The 17,915-nt window shown below is 40.3% G+C and overlaps 1 protein-coding gene across 2 annotated transcripts in view; it reads left to right on the top strand.

Moving 5' to 3' along the window:
* ORC3 (origin recognition complex subunit 3) overlaps positions 1-17,915 on the top strand; it is a 30,511-nt gene that overhangs the window by 10,468 nt on the left and 2,128 nt on the right. The window contains exons 7-18 of one of the 2 annotated variants that reach the window (XM_026038459.1): positions 8-141; positions 2,259-2,418; positions 3,217-3,330; positions 4,620-4,753; positions 5,220-5,283; positions 8,531-8,647; positions 9,544-9,623; positions 12,257-12,390; positions 14,715-14,797; positions 15,241-15,338; positions 16,207-16,348; positions 17,776-17,892. In XM_026038459.1, the coding sequence (XP_025894244.1) occupies positions 8-141; positions 2,259-2,418; positions 3,217-3,330; positions 4,620-4,753; positions 5,220-5,283; positions 8,531-8,647; positions 9,544-9,623; positions 12,257-12,390; positions 14,715-14,797; positions 15,241-15,338; positions 16,207-16,348; positions 17,776-17,892 (1,377 nt within the window). Of the gene's footprint in view, positions 1-7; positions 142-2,258; positions 2,419-3,216; positions 3,331-4,619; positions 4,754-5,219; positions 5,284-8,530; positions 8,648-9,543; positions 9,624-12,256; positions 12,391-14,711; positions 14,798-15,240; positions 15,339-16,206; positions 16,349-17,775; positions 17,893-17,915 lie in introns of both variants that reach the window. The other variant, XM_026038458.1, reaches the window with a different exon arrangement.

Genomic DNA, 17,915 nt, shown 5'->3' with positions numbered 1-17,915 from the left:
TTTAAAGAAAACGGATTCTGAAACTCCAAACAGAAAAAGAGCATCTTCTAGACACTTGCAGTCTCCTCCAGTTGTGGTCATCTTCAAAGATATGGAAAGTTTCACCACRAAAGTACTTCAGGACTTCATAGTCATCAGCAGGTAATGTGACCTGAGGTTTTGTTCTTCTGTTCATTTACTCYTTTTTCTAGTTGCAGCTGTTCTGAAGTGTAACAGTGAGAGGACTCTATCACTGGAGAACTGGAATTAATTTTGTTGCTGGTCTAAGATGTCTAGATCTTTTGTCTATTGACATAAAGGTATAAAGTTATAGGGATATATAAATATTTTTTCTAGATCAGAGTATGTTTTTATACAACTATTGATRTAATGCTGCAAAAAGGCCACTTGAGAAGTTGAAGAACTACCAAGCATACAAAATTGCAGAAAAATCTCTGGGCAATGTTGGCTAGGACCTATATTGAAGAGCTGACTTCAAGCTCTCCTATGCTGCTGTCTTTCCTCAATAGCATCTTCTTTTATATTCTCTCCAACCTGCCAGTCAAGAGCCCTGCTGTTTTCCAAAAAGAAGCCTCATACTGGGGACCAGATTGACACAGGCAGTGCAGCAGGATTCGTACTGCAGTCATAGAGTTAATTCTACTCTGTGCTCTGAAACAAGGCCAAGCAATTTCTGTTGCTGTGCAATCCACAATAAAATCCTTTTMTACTTAAAATTTGGCAAATGGATTACCTAGAGTACATTTTTAGTAGTAAAAAGATATATTTACAATTACCTGGAAATAATTAGGCTGTACGGCAGGAGAAAACAAGGTTTAAATTGTTTTTAAATATTGTGTTTTATTTTGCTTTTTGTGGCAAGGAAAAATGCCAAATCACAAGCATGTGGAAAATAGATGGAGTATAATTCAAGTCTGTCACAATCAACTATTTTAGCATACACTTTTTAAATAGACCATTAAAAAAAAAAAAAAAGAAACCTCCAGAAGAATCAAGCGACCTGTAACTAAAGGTTGTCATAGTTAAACTTCGTTAACTTTGCTTAAAGTATAAGATGGATAGAACAGAAGCTAGATAGGGTTGCCTGGTACTTTAAAAAAAAAATGTTGGTGAAATTCCTAGAGATCAGATTCATTTCCTGCATTTCAGTGCAAAAATGTGCAATTTTAAATTGCACGTAAAGATGAAGTAAATAATAGAAGGGGGTTTGTCCTTGTTTTCTGAATAGGAAAGAAATACTTACTATGAAGGAAGGTATAGGAAGATCTTCTTCCTCTGGAGATCTTCCAAACCCATCTGGATGTGACCCTGTGCCCGGGCTCTGGCTGTCCCTGCTGGAGCAGGGAGATTGGACTAGGCGATCTCTAGAGGTCCCTTCCAACTTCAGGCATTCTGAGATTCTGTGAAGTTTCAGTTTCTCTTTTTCTGTTGGAATTCTTTGAGATTACCAACAGTGGATAGTAATAATATGTGACATTTATTGTTTTGTTGTTGTTGTTTGTTTGTTTTTTATTGTTGAAGTCTCTGGCAAGGATTTAAGGAGTCTATAGACATGAAGTAATTATAGGAAGCAAGTTGAAACAGTCAAACGTAGCTATGGTAAAAGCAAATTTATAAAGAAAAAAAAAATATCCTGGAGGAGATTTAAGCCAGCAGAAATTGTATTTCTTTGAAACTCTTAAAAAATGCTGAAAATATTGATTTTGCATTAAGATATTGTATGCTCTTCAAGGTGAATGCACCATTCGATCCCTAGTTCTCAAAGCAAAAATTAAATTTAGATTGAAGAAGATTGAATCTGGAGAAATTTAAATATTCTATGTATAAGAGGCAACATAGAACTTATGAAAGCTTTTGCGTCTCCTTTGCACTGAATAAATGATCGAAAAAATGTAAATATGGAGATCATTAGATGTTTATACTTAAAAGACTCTTTTAAGATGTATTTTTAATTGATTTATAAGATCCAATTCTCTGAATTTTTTTTGTAAAATATGACTGAAAGATGTTTTCCATGCTACTCTCTGAAATCTGAATTCCAAAAGATAATTTCATTAGTGTTTTTTCTGCTTTCGTGTGCTTTATATAACTTCTGTTCTTTTTCATTCTACCCTACCTAAAAAATCACTACTCCCAGCAATTCTTTTACCTTACCATTTTCTGTAACTGGATTGATTCTCTGGGGTTATTTTTACAGCATTGAGCTCAGACAACGTAATGTAATTATTATCTTTTTCTCTCTTCCCTGCATGGTCTAGTCAACATATCCATGAATTACCTCTAATACTGATTTTTGGAATTGCTACTTCTCCAATGATCATCCACAGCTTACTTCCTCACTCCATTTCCTCTCTGCTGTGCATAGAGCTTTTCCAGTCGCTTTCCTGCAAGGAGCACCTGTCTACTATAATTGACAAGGTAAATTCCTTCCTTAGAGAGGAAGGATTGTGTGTATTCAAGAAAAATGCACATGGATGGCCTTTAAATGTAGGTTTATCTATAGTTTCTGAAGTGGAATTTGTTCCCAACAGCTGTCTATTCTGGATATTTTTGCTCAAAACTGCAAAGTAAGGTATTAATAGCAAGAGTTTCCTCTTCATGCACTGAAACACGTCCCCACACCTGCTTTTATCTTTCATTTGCATTGACATGTATGCCTGCATATTTGAATAATTATACTTTGTCGTTCCCACCTCTTCAGATAAAGTTGTGTTTTGATATAAGCCTCACTCTGTTCCACAAGTGGGTAGCTTTAAACATAAAAAAAAAAAGCAATCAGTTCAGCCTGAATTCTGCTTCTGATCAGAAATAGCAGTAACACAGATCCTGGGCTTGCAGTGGGATTTTGGTACTCCTCTTTCTGCAAGATTTCCAGATTCACTGTCGCAGTTGCAGACAATAATAGAACTCTTGCTGTTAGAAAAATTTTGTTCTGCTGTTAATAATTTTAAAAGGAAACTTAAAAACAAAATTAAGTAAAACTAACTTCAAATACTGTATAATTAATAAAGACACTTAAAAATGTTTTGAGATAAGCTTAAGTTGTATTAGAACTAAACACTGTTCTTTATATTGACAATTTATTTAGTATCTCATGTAGTAGAATGTCAACACACACCAAAGCTTTAACCAGATTGCATATATGAATTTTGCTGAATTTGAATCTATGAAGGAATTTTGGCCATGACTATTTTTTGTCCTTTTTGTCTCCCTTAGCTACTCCTCACAACTCAATTTGCCTTTAAGCTGAGTGAGAAAGTTCTGCAGGTTCTCATCAACATATTCTTGTATCATGATTTCTCTGTCCAGAATTTTATCAAAGGATTTCAGGTAAGCAGTGGYAGAAAGAACTTGAATTGTGGCTGGTGTGGGTTGGGAGTGTGTGTGATTAGTGGACACGGAAAATTTCTCCCTTCCTATTCTTGCCTGTAATTGAATTTGATGGAAAAGTGACATCTAAAAACAACTCAGGTCTGTGAATGGTAATGTTTCTGTATTAAAGRAATATTTATAGGATAGGTTGTTAGCAGGTAAAAGTCAGCTTATTTTTTTTTTAATTATTATTATTTATTTTTCTAAGTAGAAATACCTGTGTTTTCTGTGTATTGGTTTGTAATTTTTAACAGCCCAAGCAGAGCTCCCCCAGCTGGACGTGTACCATATTGCTGCTTTGATTTTCTGTACCAGATCTTTGCTGAACTGAGTTTCTTAAGCTGTGGGTAGCCTCTGCAGCAGTGTCTCTTCCCCATTTTCCCACATGATAACATGTGGCTTGGAAAGATGCCCTTGCTGTACCTCTCCCTGCAGGCAGAGCTGTCAGGGCCCCTCTCATTTGAAAAAGTTGCCGGGGTTTTAATGACTCTCCACTGATGGATGTGAAACAAAAGCCCGGGCTCTGACAGCTTCGGGCTGTCTGCTTGTGCATTGAGCTACTCAACGAGGAAGCAATTTCAGAAGTTCAGAATTTGTTAGCAGTGCATAAGAGGTCAATGTCTTGTTTATGTGTGTGACACACGAATTAGGAATGACGTTAAGGTTTCTGGCAAAGAGTGGCTTTCTGCTCYGACAGTGTTTGTTTTAACTTATTAGTGAGATGTTGTGGGGTTGTTGGACTTTTTTCCAAGTGAAATCAGCAATAAAGCAGGTCTGTACCCATGCAAAGACCATAGCAGTGAATTTTTGTATTTATGAAATAAAAACTGAAATGAGGACGTGTGATAAGTTTGCGTTTGTGCTACAGTTGCTTTTCATATCGTGAAAGATAGTCTTTCCTATTTGTGAATATTGGAACTGAATGTATAATTAAGAAATGCAGTATTCCTCATAAGTAATAGCAACAATAGCAACATATTGACAAATATTTTTAAGAGGGTAAAAAATGAGGTGCTAAATAGTACATATAGCAAAAAAAAAAAAAAAAAAGTGGCTATTTAAAAGTGAATAATCAGTATCCTTTAGTGATTGGAAGAATATCTGCAAACTGTAGTTAAGATTTTTTTTAAAGAAATGCCATGCTACTATTTTATCATAGTTTAGTACCAAGAAAATTTTTAAAGGGTAGATATGGCAAGGAAGATGGATTTTCATAAACACTACTGATTCTTGCTTTTCTTTTTCAGCTCTGCATTGTGGAACACTTCTATTCCCAACCCCTTAGTGTGCTGTGTTGTCAACTCTCRGAAGCTAAGAAGAGAGTAAATTCCTTATCACATAGTCAGTGTGAAAATATTCGAAGACTGCCCTCTTTTAGAAGGTAAAGGGAGAAGTGAATTTTCTGAACAATCTTGTACTCTGACAGCTTTAGAAAATATGAAAAGAATCCCCAAGTCTATTAGTGTGTATGTTCATATAGCAAAGACAAATGTATGAAAATGAGGATCCATCAAAATCTAAGTAGTTTCAGGAACCCTTAAACTTTTGGTCTAGAGAATATAGCTTCTGTAGTGTGGAAGTTATTGTATCACCTGAACTCCTCCCACCCCAACTTTAGCACAGAAATGGACTCTTTGACAAATGGCCACAAATCACTTCCCAGCTTATTAAGCTGACTTGGAGYGTAGCTCTTGGGTTTTGTTGTGGTCTTACAACGTGCTGGGTCTGACTGTTCCTCTCTGAATCTTTCAGAGTAATCCTTACAGCAGCATAAATTTTTCAGACTTGTCAATCTTATATTTCTTAAGGATGCTTTATGATAGAATTTCTGCTTTTCTTTTGATTAGGTATGTGGAAAGTCRGGAATCGGAGAAACAGATTGCCCTGCTGACATCAGATAACTTCTTAAAGGTAGGTAAAATAAAATAAAAAATCTTTAAGCGAGCAAAAATAACTTGAAAAATCAGTAGTATCAATCTTTCTAGTATCAAGTTTTAGCTCTGTGTACTACTCCTTTAAAAGAAGACTTATTTATGGCTTGGTCTTTTAGGGTTTACTCTGACTGACTTTCCAAGAAAGTTACTGAAGTGTTTACAGAAAGTATTCTTGGAATACTTTCTGATCAGTTTCTGATTGGAGTCAGGACAGCCTGGGTGTACATTCACCCTAGACAGTGTGCAGGATTAATACTTTATTATGTTAAATGTTTGTCTGAAGGCTTATGAAGTGATTAAAGCCAGGCTACTAGTATTTTGAACACTTAGGGACTTCACCGTGCCGTGAAAGAAGGATCTGTTGGTTGTTTTCATGACCCTTTCATGACCATACCTCAGGATAAAGGTTTTCTGCTAGCTCTTCATCTCAAATAGAGCTAACCTGTCATGGCAAATTGCATTACCAGAGATGAAACGAGGAAGTTGCACTAGCAGAGCTTCCTGGGCTGAAAGGTCTGCTCCAAGTATGAAACAATGTCAATGCTTAGAATACAAGTTGATAGCACACAAGTTTGCAGGTGCAGGGCAGTTGTGTTAGTCAGATCCTAAAATCATGTATATGTCATCTTTAGTGGCAGTAATAGCTTAAGCTGTTGTTCTTCCCATGCTGTCTAATCACACCTCAGCAGCATGTGCTGGCACAGCTGCTTGTGGGGCTGTGCTGTGAATGGGGTCAGAGAAAGAACCCAAATTAATGTAACCTGCCCAAAAAAGAAAAGGCATGGGAATTCCTGCACAGCTCTTTCTGTAGAGTGAGTGCTCTGAGCTCGTTCCCTTGGCCAGCAAGCAGATACTGCTGGGACAATCAGAAGCATGGAAAAATGGGGACAAGAAGCTGGAGCTTTGCAAGGAAAGGTTGTCCTCTTCGGAAAGTATTAGATTGGTTATTTTAAGTTAGCAATGCTGCCATTGATTGGATTGTTTGAGGGGTATGTGTGTGGGAGTGTGTGTGCTTATGTATGTATATATGCATATTTATCTGGAATGTATAGAAAGAATAGAAATAGTAAGTAAAGGCAGTATATGAAGATGCAAATATGAAATGTACAGATTTGGTGAGAGTTATATCAAAGGAGGGAATGAGAAGGCTATGCCTGTTCCAAAGAGATAAATGAGTTACAGGAAGGTGACAGATTTACACAAAGTACAAGTAGTTAGAAGAAWATAAATTCTCTATCATCACAAAGTGACAGACACTGAATTAAATTGAAATGATATTTAAAGTGAAAGATACTGTTTTTACACAACTGTTAAGCTTTGAAAAATGTGCCACATGTGTAACTTGTTAAAAATTATTTTCAAATGGATTAAGAAAACCTCATCTTGTGTATGTACACAGGGTGTATGCTCTTGATTTCACCACCCACTGATGCAGCTGGTACCCCTCATTTTTAGATGTTGATACTGGGCAGAGTAGATCATTGATATGTTATGGCAGCTGCGCTGTCTTCTCTATAGACTTTTGTAGATTTTTATGGGTCTGTTGATAAAGACGACACAACCAGAGGGTCACGTAACTATGTTCATAGCTGCTAAGAGAGGTTATCTCCCAGCTATTAACTTTTGCACTGGGGAAATGTCCAGCAACTGATTGTGACTGTATGAAGGTGATTTTTGTTTGCTTGTTTTTGTTTCTATTCATGTAACAAAAGAAAAAAAAGGAAATTGAAAACAGGATTTTTTTTTCTGTTTACGGCTACTGGCGGTTTTAATCTACCCTCTGAGCAAGGCTTGTTTGCTTTTTCACTTGTCTGTGTCAGCCTCGGGTGCAAGGGATTCAAGGAGCTCTCCCAGGCTGTATGGGTTTGGTGCTGCAGCTAGAGGGGTTGGGAAGCTGGCAGGAGGGAGGCTGCAGGGAAGGGGGCCCCAAGAGGAGGTGGCTGTGGAGCCGGCCCCCAGCCTGAGAGCCCCAGGGAAACTTGGCTGAAGGGGAAAAAAAGCAAAGAGCTGCAGGAGACCTGTAGTTTACAGCAGCCTTGGAGGGAATGAGGAAGCCTCTGGAGGGCCTTGACCTCCCCAGGTACCAAGGGAGGGTGCTGGAGGATAATGAAAGTCGGGAGACCTCCTTGGGGACTCCTGCAGGGGCTGGGAGTCGCAAAAGGTTTTAAAACAGCTCCTTYGGGAACACCATTGCACTGCCCTGGAATGAAAGGGCTCCTTAAAATTCTTTTAACCTACGATTATTTGAGKTTTTCCTTTCCCCTCTGGGGAGAGCTGTAGATAACTAAGCACAAGTAGTTGCTGTGCTCCAGGGCTCTAGTTCAGGAAACATAACTCTTGGGTATAACTCGATTCAAGGCTTTCTTTAAAGCAATATCCTGTTTTATTTGCTTTGCCTTTGTTGTGTGTTTGCTTGTCCATCAAGAGATCGTTACGGACCTTGGGACAGTAAATTTGTACAGAGGCCAAACAGCGCTGCTCTGTGGACTTGTAAAAGGTGACATCTTAGGACTTCTTAAAACAGAGCTAAGGAGAGAAACTACGTGCCTTACAACTTTATTTGGCAAATTACATAGTCCTTCTGCATTTCAAAATATGTGTCTTTTAAAAATGTGTATGTGTGTGTGCATTTATACATGTGTTTTATACACATACAAGCTTATAAACTGCATCATCTTGACCTAGAAAAGGGATTTTCTACAATTGCTATAATGCGCTGGCTTTGGGAGAATGAGGTTGCCTTGGCAGCGTTAAGCAGAACTTGTTTTCTTCTTTTAGCTTTTTCACAGTGTGGGTAACTCCATTCCGCCCACCCTCCTAATGATCCTGTTTAAAATTAAAATATGAACACWTGAATGTGTATCCTAAGATCTTGGATGTCATTTAAATATCACTGAGCTTTAAATTTTAATGAGGACTATGGGGAGAAATATCTTTTAATATTTTAAATCATCTCAAACTTCTTTAACATATCAGAAAAATCTCTACAGAATTAAGTACCTCTGCAACCTTCAACCTTTGCAGTCTGAGTAACAATTTAAGTGATACTTATATTTTTCCAGGTGCCTATACTTCTTTTCTATAGTCCGTAAACAGGGCTCTTAACACTGGTGATTTAAATCACAGGGCACTAGATAGAACTTTAGAGTCATTTCAAGTAGTTTGTGATAATTTTAAGTAAGGGAATGTCAGAATTACTGAAAACAATTATCCTGTTACCATAGGAGGCAGTACAGAAGTTGCTGGAAGACTTGCATGTTTACCATGAGAACTATTTGCCAGTTCTGAGATGCCTTCATGTTTTCACATCTTCTCTTCCAAAGTATCCTTTGGGCAAACAGGTGAAGTATCATTACCCCATCTCAGGGAAACGTGGCTTTTTGTTTCTCTTTTCTCTGTTTCTGTTTCTCTTCTGTTTCTCTCTTGCTACTATTCTGCAGCTTGTCCCCTGCCTCCCAAGTAGAAGCAGGTGTGTCCTTATCATGGATAGGGGAGCAGCAGGCACTTTTTATTGTGGCTTGGATCATACCTCGCTCACATTCGACAGCAAGGAAATGGTAGGAGGCAGCAGCTGCACAGATCAGCAAGAGTTTCTGCATGTTGACTTTCCCAGGTCTGGAATTTTCTGTAGGCACTGCAGATTATGAACCCTGACTCSCAGCTATCAGCTTGTTAGGCAAATTCAGGTGATGAGACTGAGATTTAGCAACCTTCTGTGCAGAATAAAATGATAAGAAGGGAACACTGATAATTGCTCTTGATAGGCAAATTGCTCTTAGGTCATTAAGTCCACCTTCTTACACTGAGCAATTTCTTTTGCTATTAGCAGAACAGTAAATTCTGTGCGTGCTCACTTGTCTTTTGATTTCCAATGTATTGCACACTGTTATTAGAGTTTATTCCTAATGGTAAAACCGGTATGAGCTGTGTAATAGTTGAGAATAAAATGGTGTTTGAATTGGGGCTTTTCATTGGAGTTTCTTTCCGGCCTTTGAATTTCTCTTCCTCTGAGTGCTCGTTATTTGAAACCTGGTGCCGAGGAACACACTGGATCCAGCCACATTTAGGGTGTTGCTGAACGGAGCTCCCAGTGTTCTCAGTCTCTATTGCAATTATTCTGCCTCTCTGGGAAGCAGGCTCCAAAGGAGTTGCCTGCAACTTCGAAAAGCTTTTTGTTCAGAGTTGCCCATTGCATTGTTTGTAAAAACTTGTCCTTTCTTCACCTGCTGGGTAACAGATCCGGGAGCTGCACTGTGCCTGCTTGGAAAGCAGAGTGTGGGAGACAGAGGACTATGAGTCATCTCTTCAGCTAGCAAGGTGATTRTTTTTTTCCTTTTCCATTTTGTTTTAATACCACTGTAGGCACATAGAATATCAGTCATCTCTTCTAGAACTTTAAAAGTGAAAGCACTGCCCATTTGTAAGCTTTGCAGTTAATTGCAGGATTGTTTGCAAGTATAGCTGAATGCTTGTTTTTGTTGTTGGTGGTGGTGTATTTCAACTCTTTTCAGTGGAACCCAACCAGATTCTAGTATCTCTTGTGCCCTGAGTGATTCTTTGGAATCCATTGAGGTTACTCGGTGAAACTGGGAACATCAGCTGGACTTCTGCAACCTGCTTCAGAAAACAATTCTTAAACGYCTTTTAAAATGTGATTGTGTAAGATCTTCTAATGCATATATTTTTGATCTATATTTTTTGTAAAATCTTTTTAACAGTTTATCGGGTTTATCAGTCAAATTATTAGTTCTTGTTGCCCTATATTTTGCCCTATTTTGAAAATTATAACCTGTTTCAGATGAACAGATGAGGCCTTTCTTGCCTATTTTCCTGTGTTATTTTATTTTATTTTATTTTATTTTATTTTATTTTATTTTATTTTATTTTATTTTATTTTATTTTATTTTATTTTATTTTATTTTATTTTATTNTTCCTGCAAACTCTCCTACCTGTATGTACCCCAGAAGGGTTAATGACTTCTGTTATTGGGAGCTTAGGACCTGAGCAGAGCCTGCACTGCTGTTGCACGTCAAGGTTAAAATACAAAAGTCATCTCGGCCAATTTTCCTAACGGAAAACCCTTCGATTGTGATGTTACAGCTATAAACTTCTACACTTGCCTTATCGTGACGGATGACTATTCCATGCAGCTATTCAAATAATACATTGACATACAAAGAGCTGTTACCATAACTGCCTCTTCAGTGTCCGGCTGTGTGAGGTTTAATGTCTCTGACAGTGAAATCAGTTGGAAAAAGAGAACATTTTGATGGAATATGGAGGATGCCTTTCTGGGCTCGTATACATAAAGAAACACAGTTCATAGACTGAACCTTTGCTGTGCTGARTAGTTCTCCTGCATGACTGCTTTACTAATGTATACATATATATTTTAATGCTCATCCCTTTCATGGAGTTACTTGCTCGAGCTGCCATTTCAGCATCACTTCTTCCCAGTTGTTCCCTGTCTCTCCTGAGCCTTGACACCCCCCATCACCCGTCAGACGTGTCGCTCTGCCTTCCTGCRGGCCTCTTCTCCTCTCCCTGACAACTCTCAGTCACTGTTTGTCCCCTTCTGCTTCTCCTGCATTTGATGGACTTTCTTGCAGTCTGAACTCTTCCCCCTCTCCCATCTCAAGGTTAACACTGCCACTAACTTCTGGCTTTCATCCCCCTTTATCCTGCCCATCTGCTCCTCTCCCTGCTTCTCTGGTCCTGGCTTGCCCTGCAGAGAGCTGCTGGTAGAAAGTCAGTGATTGGAGGCATTTCTTTAACAGAGAACCCTTCTTCTCCCCCCAATTCTGTCATTTTGCTAATGAAATAATTCCTTCAGATGGTCCAGCTGTGGGATTTCAGCTTCCAGCTGTTCTATTCCCCCTGACTCTCCCTGCCAGCTCTAACATACTCTGTAGCTCCCTTCTGCTTTTTTGCTTAAGCTTTCTCTTGTCTCTGCTTTCTATGCATAGGATCTTGCTGCTCTTTTTTAGAAGAAAACTGATAAAATGCCATTTTCCTCTCCTACTCACAATCCCTTTCCCCTCCTTTGCTCAAATGAGTTAATGCTTGTTGATATCTCTGCTTTCCCATCCCCCATTTATACTCAATATGCTCATCCTTCCCTCACTTTTCTTTCAGATTCTTTCCAAATTCCATCTTTTTTTTTCTTATACTTGATTAAAGATAAAAAAGAAAAGCTCCTTAAGGGCTCTTACCACTAGTGCTCTTACAAGCAAAGATTGTTGTTCAGAACCACAGTGTTTATAGACTGAAAATCGCAGCATGCATGTGTAAGGATCCAGACTGGATACAGCGACCATAATTCTGGCACTTGTTTAGGGATATTTGTGAGGAATTATTTTGGTAGCTTTTGCATGAAAATGCTGACACCGAGCAGTACCTGGTGACTTATAAAAATGTTATACTACACAATGAAAACTTCAGTAAAATCCAGTGGTGGTTATTTTTATATTAATTAAAGGCAGAATGGAATAACTTGTATATTGTAAGAGCTTTCAAAAACAAGAATTTTGAATCTCAAACTACAGAATTTTCTGAATGTTTGAATTTATACTAATCCAGTTATCCATTTTCACTCATCTTCCTGAGAATTAATTATGAAAGAATGTACCATTCTCTTTCCTTGATTTTTTTTTTTTTTTTTTAGGGGGAGATAAGTGAGGAGGGGTAGTGATTGATTTGAACTGCAGTTTTGCAGCCAGTTTTGTAAAGAAAGTGAAAAACGGCATTTCCTTCTGTGCAGGTTGTTCTTGCTTTTTAGTTAATGGCAGCAACAAGAAGGTATTTAGCAACACTTAATGCTTGAAGAAATCTTGGAGGCTCTTTTCTTTAAAAGGAGCTTTTCAAATTATTTTAAAATATCTTTTATTCCTGATAAGCATTTCAAAAAATATACTGTATTTCATCTTCATTCAAAAATCATGTCTTTTAGGATGTTGAATAAGTCTGACTTGGTAACCATGCTTCAGAAGTGCGTGGAGATTTTTGTGTCCTCTTCTGGAAAAGACTTTGATAAGGTGGTGGAGAAGTTGAAGGACTTCTTGGCCCAGTTTCAGAAACTGGAAGGTAAGTGTGTGTCATCATACAAACCATTATAAAGCAGCTCTAAAAGCATCTGGCCAATGGATATCACTTTTACSCTATGAAAGAAATCTAAAGGTTTTATTGTCCCTTAGATATTTCAAGATTGTTTTTAAGTACATTTACAAAACTAGGAAAAGATAAGAAATTGGATAAATGTTACTAACTCTGTCCTATATTATTTTTGAGCATTTTACTAGATGCTGTAGTCATTAAAATTATCTAATAAATAAAAATAGATCTTGAAATGTTAATGGGAGCAGACTTTGATATTGAATCAGTTGTCAGAGCTCTGCTGACATGCTGAGACTTGCTAAGGCCCTGCAGGCCTTAAGTAGATGAAGAGCAGGCTGCCYCTTTCAGTGGCTGCTTTACAGAAACTGCCATATTCCTTTTGAAAGGGACTGCTTGGATTAAAAAGTGCTGCCCCACCTTCCTATTTTGAAAATACAGTGGCTATCAGCCGGTCTGMTTTATGGGTGTTAAATGAAGTTCCTTGTTGGCTGGGCTTGCTAGCCTATATTTAGACAAGTAGGCAATAAGCCACCAAATGCAGTCTGCTCTTAAATATAGTCATGTAGCACTCCGGGGAAATGGAAGCTTTTTTAGGAGAATTCAGTAAAACTCAAATCACCGCATAACTTCAGTTACAGCCGAAAGCGAGGCAAGTTTTATCCTTCCTAAGAGCTATAGGAGAAAGGATCGTGTTACTTATCTATAAGGAGTGGTATCACCAGCACAGCACAGGAACGGGGAGGCTGCTTCAAAGRGAAGGCTACATGTGTCAGCAAACATGCCAGTTCTGGAGGACCTGAGCTATAATGGAAAAGTTGGGATTTTTAGGTTGTTTGTTAAAGCAGAGAAGGCTAAATGAGTTCATGAATGACTTCACTCTGTTTTCACAGAGACTTGAGGGTTAATGAAAAAGTAAGGATAAATTTTAAATGAATAGATTGCTGAGTCAAGTGACTTTTTCCTGTGTGTTCCTGTTGTGTTGACCTTTAGTAAAAGTTTTCAGAAGTCTGTGGAAAAAAATACTACGTATCAAAATTTCCTTCAGAATCCCTTAAAGGGATAGCCCAGAATCTGCTTTCCAAACTTAATTTGGGAAAAAAAAAAAGGCTTTTCCAAGACCGCCTAGTGATTTAAAGAAATAAAAACATAGAGCTTGGGGGAACAAGATCTACTTAACAGACTTGCGTTAAATCTATTGCAAGCTGAAGGATTTGATTAAAAACATTGCAAGTTGCATAGATCAGTGTAATATTGGAGAGAGGAAAATTCTCTTTGGAAAACTTTAATGTGGATAATGTTATAATATCTTTATTTATTAAATCTTCATTATTCTTTYGTACTGAGATCTTTAAATCCTTGTTTCAGTTCGGCATTGCAGTTGCCCTGACAGCATCAGCTTCGRTTTGTTTCCCTCTAGATTTGGGAGTTTGGGAATTACTGAAACGAATCACAACTGGTCATAGTAAAATAAGGATTGTGCTATATTGAAGCAAGGCAACAGCTTGCAGTCCTGTGTGATTCATTGATATATTTTGAAATACCAATGATGGAATAGAAAGAGATCATTTTGTTACCATTTTCGGCTAGATCTTTGCTGTTCACACCGAAATTGCAGGGATGATTTTCAGTGGTGAAGACACCTGTACACAGAACCAGGCTGAAAATACCAGCCCAGTTGGCACAGGTCAGCGAGCAGCTTTCAGGTGCTGGGATCCTTTCTGCTGCTCACAGCTTGACCTGCGATCTTCAGGTGGGCTCTCCAGCTCGCTGTTATCCTCAGAAGTGAGGCAAGAAATCTAGGTTTTTGTCTTCTGATTATGATTAGGAGATGGTCTTTATCACTCAGCTTTGATTTTTTTTTTCTTGTTTTTTATTTTTTTTATATACATTTTATTTTTAAAATATATTTATTTTTAAAATCACTAAGAATTGGTGTGGTAATTGTCCACCAAACTATATTACTAGTCTGCAAATATATGGATGTTGAGAATGCGACCCAGGGTGACATAAGTAGAACTCAAGTGATGTACAGGGCTAGCTCTGGATCTCTGCTCATGGGTGAGCTGCTTCAGTTAATTACTGTGTTTATTTCAAAGCTGCTCTTGGTTTGTTTGGAGGGGGATGTTTGTTTGTTTTTAATCATCTATTATCTGCTTAATAGCAGTCTGTGCTTGAAGGTTCATCCTTCGTGAAGAAGTAAGTGAAGGGTTCTCCATTTGCTTGGGTTCATGGTTTTATGTACGTATTCAGGAAAGATTTATTCCTCATATCAAACATAAATTTTATTCTAGTAGCAGGAGCTTGCCAAGAACAAGGGGAATCCATTTCGTCACAAAAGGAGCTCCAGAAGAAGACAGACCTGTATCACCTGCAGAAGGTGAGGCTGGGGTGGGCTTCACAGCTGCTCCTGCTGGGCGTCTGAGTAAAGGGTGTGTGAAAGCAGCTCATCCTTGACACGAGTGAACATATGGCCTGTGTGTACATGAGGCCCGCCCGATGCATAGAAAATGATAGAAAATAATTGCAATGAAATAGCGTTTCAGAATGTGAATTAGGAGATTTTGGGGTGGGGGAGGTTATCCTCCCTAACTCTTACTTCTTCAAGCCTGARGTTTGAAGAATTTCCTTAACTACCAACTAGAGGACTGAATACACTGGCCTAAGTAGAAATAACTGGAAAATCACAGCTTCCAACATCATAAGATAGGCAAGCAAAAGCGATTGTTCATATTAAATATAGCTCATGTTCTGCAAAGAGTAACTACCTCCCATGTAGCTTTATGCACTTCCTCTCCCCCCCCCCCTTTTTTTTTTCCTAAGTCCTTGCTGGAGTTGAAGGAATCGAGGAGATCTAAGAAGCTGACCAAGTTTGAAGTGCTTCGTTTTGAAGTTGTTGACTTTATAGACAGTCTTGTAAAGTGAGTGCTCCTATTTTATATTCCTCCTTTGCTCTGATACTACTTCTCAAGCTGCAACAGCAAGTCGGTTAATGAGTTAATACATAGAAGAAATCTCATCAAAATTTGCAGCCTTTTGGGTACAAAGCACACTTTTCTCCTTCCTATTCCTTCTTGGGTGAGATCTCTAATAATCTGTCTTTCATAGATTAATGGAAGCAACTGCCACATAAATTGACCTATTTATTTTGGCTACGGAATAAAGTTGAGGGGGGATTGAGTGTGTGYGGTGAAACAAAGTCAGAGTTTTTACCCTAATCTTTGCTGATCTGTTCAGCTTATGAAACTGCGTAGATGTGAAGTGTGATAACCGTTTGGGGAACCGTGTGAGCGAGCAGGGCAGAGCAGAGCAGAACAGGGTTTTTGAAGCAGCTCTGCCAAAGGCAGTCTGGAAGGCTGGGGTGGGGAAGAGGGGAGGTGAAGGCACTTCTGAACTCTGCAGCCCTGGGGAGGCCTTCAAAGTGTGGCACCGAGTGGGAGGCTGGAGGCAGAAAATAAGACAGACCATGATTGTGCCAAGGAAAAGCTTCAAATATGAYGACCAACGTGAGCAGAGACTCACCAGGAGACTTCAAGAAGGACAGTATCTGTGGAGGAGAATAAGTTACTAGTGTCACTGGCCCAAAAGCTGGATCTGTTGAAGACGCTGCTCGTGGCTGACCTCTCTGCCTCGAAGTTGATACTAGTGGTGCTAACCTGTTTTCAGAGGTTTGCCTGCACGGATTGAGAAGCATAAGATTATTGTAGACCGATTGCAGGCGAGCCCTGCTGTTCCCTTGGGTAAAACTCTCATCTTCCCTCCCCTTGCTGCCTCCCGTTGCTTTTTCAGGAATTACCTGGCCCCTGCAGACCACCAGACCCTGCACGAGCTGCTGTACTTCAGCAGAGCCAGCGCTCTGCGGGAGCACCTGAACGCCGCGCCGCGGGTGGCCCTTCACACCGCTCTCAATAACCCCGGCCGCTACCTCAAGGTGAGTGACACCCGCCACGCTCCCTCCGGCGCAGCCCCGGGGCTGCGCCGGAGGGAGCGTCGCCGGCGTTGCTCCGTTTTGCTGTTTCACGAAGCTTGGCACACGCTCGGCTGTTGTGCAGGGAAGCAGCAAGCTGCCGCTGATAAGCAGCTGGGGAGTGCAGAGAGCTAGGCTGGCTGAAAGGAAGCAGCCTGTGATGGAAAGAGTTTGGGATGGGAAAGCTGTTTTCCAGAGCTTGTGCTAGCTGGATATATATATTTTTTTCCTCTCGTGTAGAAAGGAAAGGCTTTTGTGTTTTCCATTCGGAGTGGGAGCACCAGGGGACACGAGTGTCTGTGACAGAGCCCTGGCACAGGCTGCCCAGGGAGGCTGTGGAGTCTCCTTCTCTGGAGATCTTCCCAACCCGCCTGGATGCCGCCCTGTGCCCYGTGCTCTGGGTGTCCCTGCTGGAGCAGGGGGTTGGACTGGATGATCTCTAGAGGTCCCTGCCAACCTTCAACATTCCGTGGTTCTGTGTCCGTGGCTCTTTGCAGGGACTTKACGTGTGCAGGACTGGTGTCAGTCCTCGCTGTGTGGAGCTGCTGTACGATGCACGCTCTGTTTGGGGTGTGGGGAGCTTGCAGGAGGCTAAATTCAAGCTTGATTAAATAAGGGGGTGTTTTCATGCAGCAGTGTGTGTGGGGAGAAAACCATTTGTTTCAGTACCTGTACATTGATCCCCTGCATTCTCTTAAGCTGACTTCCTTTGTCATCCTGCACTTTGTTCTCTGACTTCTTTTAGCGGCTGGGATACGGCCCGAGGGGCTGGTGGAGGTTTGGCCGGGCTCTCCGCAAGCTCTCAGTGCACGGGAGCCCGGGGGTGTTTTTCTGCACAGTATCCATGACTTCTGCGGAAGGGGAACGGGCCCGCACAGAAGGCAGGTCTGTGTTTGTGGACTGTGCCAGTGGTTCCCTTGACCTCCATGGGAGGCTCCTCAGGCTGAGAACGAGCAGTGGGTTTTGCTGCGTTGGTGTCATTTGTGAAGCCGGGTAGTGGGCAGAGCATAACTGCTAAAAGCACTGGGAAGCAGTGAGCTCCRCGAGAGCACTGGGAGAGGCCGAGGCTTTCCTGCCTGCCCTTCCTACCGCTACTGTGGAGAATGCCGAAAATGTAGAATAGAGAAAAAAACAGGTTGAGAAGCTGAAACAGTACAAAGAAAACTAGGAGTGAAGTAGCTTTTTTTTTCCCCCTCTTAAATTGTTTTTTTCTGGTGGCTGTGGTGGTTTTCTCTTGGCACCATCACCCTGCCATTAAACACACACACAGTAACTGTTTGGTTACAAAAGTAGCTGTGAATTTCCTGAAGTGATCTGCTATCTAGCCCTCGAGATTGTTCAAGACTAAAAGCTGCTCAAGGCCGCTGCCTTGGTGTTCTCTTTCCCGTCAGAACGAAGCTCTGAAGAGCGACGGAGGGTCCCTCTCCAATAAGGCCCCCGACGTGTGCATCGTGTACAAGCTGCACTTGGAGTGCGGCAGGTTGATCAATCTCGTGGACTGGCTGGAGGTAGGAGGCGAGCGCCGTGGCCG

Source organism: Nothoprocta perdicaria, unplaced genomic scaffold (assembly GCF_003342845.1).
Source record: "Nothoprocta perdicaria isolate Ctin4 unplaced genomic scaffold, notPer1 scaffold_21, whole genome shotgun sequence".
Lineage (NCBI taxonomy): Eukaryota > Metazoa > Chordata > Aves > Tinamiformes > Tinamidae > Nothoprocta > Nothoprocta perdicaria.
The sequence above is the reverse complement of the archived record's forward strand: the minus strand, read 5'-3'. Positions and strand labels throughout refer to the sequence as shown.